Source organism: Notothenia coriiceps, unplaced genomic scaffold, assembly GCF_000735185.1.
Source record: "Notothenia coriiceps isolate Sejong01 unplaced genomic scaffold, NC01 NC01_scaffold00000339, whole genome shotgun sequence".
Lineage (NCBI taxonomy): Eukaryota > Metazoa > Chordata > Actinopteri > Perciformes > Nototheniidae > Notothenia > Notothenia coriiceps.
Window position 1 is genome coordinate 12,723,960 of NW_011333040.1, and position 5,723 is coordinate 12,729,682.

Sequence of the window (5,723 nt, forward strand, 5' to 3'; positions counted from 1 at the left end):
AGATGGTGTTTTTGTGTTCAATCACAGTATGTATTTACCATTTTATACCCCTTGTGTTTTTGGGTCCTGTTGAAATAAAATAGTCATGTTTTAAAACGATAGTTACGTATGTAACTACGGTTCTATGAATACTGGATGACCGCCAGAGGCCGTGCTTTAGCACTGGATATCTTCTGTCTCGCGTATGCGCAGGTTGAATATTTATATCAACAAAGTCACGTGTGACCTTGTATGACCCCGGAAGCTATAAGTTCCGGTGCTGTCAACGAGTTCAGTCCTATGGAATCTTCTCGTAGAAACACGAAATTCCGAGTGACCAAGAAACTCTGGCGGTCATCCAGTATTCATAGAACCGTAGTTACATACGTAACTATCGTTCTATTTCATCCTTACTGACCGCCAGAGGCGGTGCTTTAGCACTGAATGACCTATACCAACAGAGTCACGAGGAAGTCTGAATACTCACCCTATAAGGATGGCCTAGGCGGACTCTGCAGGAGGACCACACCCAGCGGGTGAGGGGCGGCAACATTCACGCTGTAGTATCTGGCGAATGTGCTCGGAGATGCCCATGTGGCCGCAGCACATATGTCCTCCAGGGGCACACCTCTCAAGGTCGCCCATGACGTGGAGACACTTCTGGTAGAGTGGCACTTTACTCTGGGTGGCAAGGGATGGTCATTCGACCTGTATGCCTGGGCAATGACGTCCACGATCCAGTGGGATAAGCGGCTGCTTTGAAGAGAGCACAGCCCTTCTACGACCCCGTCAGACACAGACGAGCTTTTCAGACTGACGTCATGTCCTGCGGTAGTCTGGACATACAGCTCTAACGCCGCACCGGGCATAAGAGTGACTTGACTCTCTTCCCTCTCCTGATGTGGGGCGTCAAACCATGCCCACTTGATAGGCCGCTTAAAATGAGAGCGTCGCCATGCAGCCGTCATCCTGCCCCCTCCGAGGATCCATGACTGAGGTACACCGGAGCCGGCCCGAAGCATGGGCACTGGGCCCTCCTCTCTAACTCATTAAAATGAAGTGGCTGAAGCTGCCATCGAACACATCGTCATCTGGTACCAGCTCAGCATGGGTGGATGGGTGGCCGCGGCATGCTGCCTGTACGGGCCCACAGAATGGAGAGCCGGAGGAGTGCTTCTCTTGGGCTACCGCTCAGTGTGAGGCGGTCCCATCCCTGGGGACACAGCCTATCAGGCTTAGTCTCNCGTCGGGACTTCCTGCAACAACACCACGCCGTTATCTTGATTCTGATTGGCCAGAAGACATTATCAAAGATGTTCTATTGAGAAGATGATCACTACGTGACAAAAGTTTTCAAAACCGTTTCTAGTCTTCGGTATTTCCAGACAAGCGGCTACTGAAATCAATCTTACTAACTGCTGTCTGCAATTTACTCGGTGCGAGTTGGCAGACTTTATTTTGCCTACTTTAACATCATTTTTCATGGTGGGGCTAAGCCATTTCTTTGTATGGGTGTAGCCTACCCCAGCCATACCCTGGCGCTGCCACTGGTGGGATGTATGGGGCGGGCCATTCTGCACATGCGTTAAATGCGTTAAATATATTAATGCAATTAATTCAAAAAATTAATTACCGCCGTTAACGCGATAATTTTGACAGCATTAATTTAAACTAATGTGTTTAAGGTAAGTGTCATTGTGCTCAACACATTTAAATATACATTTCTTTTATATGTCACTCAGCTAAATTGTTCAGTGTGTATATGTTATAGTAGAGTAGACATAATCTAATACTAGCAAAGTTGCAGTGCTTAAAGGTGCTTAAAGGGACTCAAGATAACACAAAGGGTACATTGGTAAAATATAAACAGGATAATTTAAGAGAAATAAGACAACATTACCTTATGTATTCTTCATTGTAAATTAGATTTATTGAGTTAACGAACTCAGGGCCCTTCCCTGATTAAACTAGAGAATAACTGGGCTACATGACACTAATGCAAATGCTTTTCTTCTCAAAGATTATAGGAAGAACAACTCACCCACACATTCACAGGATGGAAGATCAGCAAGTTTTTTGGAAGGTGTATTTAGCAAGTTCTTGGTAGGGGTATCTAAAAAACTCATAGGAGACTCCAGGAAGCTGTTGACGTTATTCTTGGAAGGAGTTGTTTCTTCAGACTGGCTCTGAACCCCGTCAGTACTAGTGGACAGGATAGTGACAGGTCCTGCCCTCTCCAGCTTGTAGTAGCCCTGTTGGCTCGGAGGAGGGGACTGCCGGCCCCCCGAGAAGCCATTGGATAGTCCATGGTTTCCAGATGAGTTGCTCAGGAAAGGGTTATTGGCAGCGCTGGTGTTCGGATCAGCACCGTGATGCACTCCCTGAGAAAACAAATGCCTTTCATAGTCCAGCCCAGCATGACCGTTGCATGGATTGTGTTGGTGGAGTGGACCGTTAGAAAGTGACCATGGGTGGTGTTCTGGACCGGTGTTGTTAACCCTTGTGAGAGGGCTGTAGTTGTGAGTCTGCAGCCCGAGGTGGGCTGCACTGTGTGTGTTACTGTGATGGATGAGTTGCCTCCTTTCCTCCTGAGCCTCAGCCAAGTATCTGTTCAGGTCGATTTGAGCCTGAGGCAGAAACAGGTTCCTCTTGTGGTGAAGGACTGGTTTCCCCTGAATCTTCTGGCCTCTCCCCCTAGAAGTCTCTCCATTTGGCGTGCGTTTTGAGAGGGGGGTCCGGCAGTTGATTCCCTCATTAGGCCCATCATTTTTTTTCTTCCTGGGCTTGGAAGGCGTTGCTCTTGTTTTTTTCACGGGGGTCTTTTTCTGACTGGGGGATATCTGGGAGTTGTAGTTGTATTTGATGGCTGACACAGGTGTTCCTTTCTGAGGGTTTTTCTCCGAGTGCTGGTTGTGTCGAGACTGGATGATGAAGGCCAGGTCTGCCAGCTGAGCTGCCACCTCCTCTTCCTCCTCTCTGTTCCTCCTCGCTTTACCAACAACTCTTTCTCTGTCCTCCGCGAACAATCGCTCATGATCTTTACTGACTCTCATGTCATTGGGATATTTATAGCTGCATTCCGACTTGATGACATGAGAACCAAAGCCCGGCTCTGTCTTCCTACAGGGTGCTTTATCTCTGTCTGAGCTAGCTTCTAAGAGATCGTGCAGATACAGCTTCGCGTTAGACCCCTGGGAGCACTGGATGACGTTTCCTTGTCTGGCCACAGGAGGGCGTATGACTGATGTCTGGTGCAGTGGCGAGCTGATGACCGACACTTTGTTGTAGCGAATAGCTGGTGTGTGTTTGACGTCTTGCAGGGTTGTATTTGTGTTGGAAGTGCTATGTTCACACACACGTTCAGTTTTAATGGACCCTGCGGGGCTCTGAGGTATAGCTGCCAGTTGAGTCAAGGCCTCAATAGCAATAGCCTGATCAAAACTAAGATTTCTTCTCTCTGCCAAAGACTGCACGCTCTGTTGCAAGACACCTTGAGTAGGTTCACTTTTAATGTATTGCGGATTCCTTTGCAGGCAAACAGGAGTGCTTTTCTGAAACAAGTCATTCTGTAAGTCCTCTGGCTCTTTTTTGAGAAAGTACAAATCTGGTCGCTCTGTTTTGATGGAGCAAAGAATGGAGGACCGTGAGCTGAAAAGTTTCTCCTCCAGTCCTTTTCTCTCTGTGACAGAAAGACACACCACGGCCGCCAGCGTGGACAGCGGGTCTTCGCAGACCTCGTCTTCATCGCTCAGCTGTTTGGTGGGCTGTTCAGGGATCCACATCCACGGGTCTTCTAGTTTGATCTTCTTTAGTGGAACTGACATGTTGTCCGGAGAAGTCTTGGGTTCATTCTTAGGGCAGTCTTTAGGAGTTGTAGCAATTATAGTCCTTTGAGGCTCTGATGCATTAGTAGTCCATTTGAAAGCAGACTTCAGGTCAGAGTGTGACCCAGTGGTCATATTAGCACCGTTAGGTTTTGTCAGGTTCTCAGCAGAACCATTCTGAAAATTCACAGAAGAGCATACATGCTGGTGAGGTGCATTGCTGGTCAGCTCCAGCCCGGACTCTCTTTTGACAACTGATGATGGCTGTCCGCCTTGGTCCGAGGCCGGTTTGTGGGTGATGGTGGGAGCTTGTGTATGAGGTATGTGGCCTTCCTCCCCTTCATCCTCCTCTGCTTCCGTGTTGGTGTCTTCCATCTGCGCTTTGGCTTTGCCATTTACCGACCCACTTTCTGGAACCACCTGAGACAGAGAGAGAGAAACAAGAGGAGAGAGGTGACTCAACAAGTTCTGGCAGTATACAGTGATTCAGCTTGTTCTAAACAGTCACGCCACACAGCACAACAGATTGCCTCCCAGCATGGCATGAGCATCTGCTGCAGCCACTACCGAGGCGGTGGAAAATATTATGACATGTGAAAACAAAGAATCTGCTTTCTATAAATCTTGCTGAAACTGATCTCTCAACAGAAATAATACAAAAGTGAAGCTGTGTTAGTCACAGTCGAGGCCTCAAACAGGGAAACATGTACACACTTTGCTGAGTGTAAAGCGCTGTGGATCCACAGGTAGCCGAGTGCCAACAAGTAAACAGTCACGCACAGTTCATGATTACATCACTAGGATCACTGAGGGCATTTGTAGGTGTGTTCCCGGGCTTGTATGCAAGCACATGTGATTATTAACACAGCATCCCGACCATGTTAACCCCTGTGCATTGTTCAGTGAGTGATTAACCCACTCAGGGTCTAATCCAGACACAGCACAGCTTGACCCTTTGGCTAAGACGGATTCTGACTGCCAGCAAAGCCACGAATATCCAAAGGTCCACAGTATTGACATTTTTATTACCTCCATGAAGAAGTGGAAACTTAATATTTTAAACTTTCGTAATTGCAGACAATTATAGACATAACTCCATAAGATCAATTGATTTAGGAAAAAGTAGAAGCTAAGGCAGTTTACAAAGTACACATGTTATGGTGTATTATGTATTTATGTTTGTATGTAGTCATGTGAGGCTCTGTATGGACTTTTTCCTTGAAAATAGACAATAAAGATTCTATCTAAATTAAGGAGCACAAAACAAACCTGATAACAATCTAGCCAAGATAGTGTTTCTACAACTAAATATACAAATGTGCTTTTCATCATCTTGAGTGAGCATATAATCAACAGAAGTCAAATAAAGCTACTTTTTATTTGAGGACTTAACCTCACATCAAATTGAGAACTAAAGCCTTCAGCATTAGAAGACTGATTAGAAATGTTGCAGCGTGACAAAGATACAAAAAAAAAGACATCATGTGCCAAGACTCAACTCACAAAAGGCTCTTAAAATTAGATGCTGGAGAATATACAGTACACTCTAAAAAGTCATTCAGGGGACCTTTTACCACCACTTAATTAAATGCATGGTTGCAAGATACACATTTGAATTAATTGATTTAGATAAACATTTTAAGTTGCAAACATTAATTTATAAGTTGTGTTGACGTAATAATGTTGGTAATTACATCAACTTAATATTGTGTGTAATTTAAACTCGGATTTCTGCGTTAATTGACTTAAAACTAAATTCAAGTTGTAGTAAGTAACGCAATTGGCTTGATAACTTCATTGTTCTACACCTTCACTTAAGGATTTCAAGTCCACTCCCACTTAACATGCCTGGACAAGTTCCGACAGTTAAGACAAATAGAAATATACAAAGGACATTTTAAGGTGAGTGTCATCTTTTGT

General features: G+C 45.4%; 1 protein-coding gene across 1 annotated transcript in view; it reads right to left on the reverse strand.

Annotated features, from left to right (window-relative positions):
* tet1 (tet methylcytosine dioxygenase 1) overlaps window positions 1–5,723 on the reverse strand; it is a 47,307-nt gene that overhangs the window by 13,954 nt on the left and 27,630 nt on the right. The window contains exon 3 of the mRNA XM_010772056.1: window positions 2,021–4,223. Coding sequence (XP_010770358.1) covers window positions 2,021–4,223 — 2,203 coding nt within the window. The remainder of the gene's footprint in view (window positions 1–2,020; window positions 4,224–5,723) is intronic.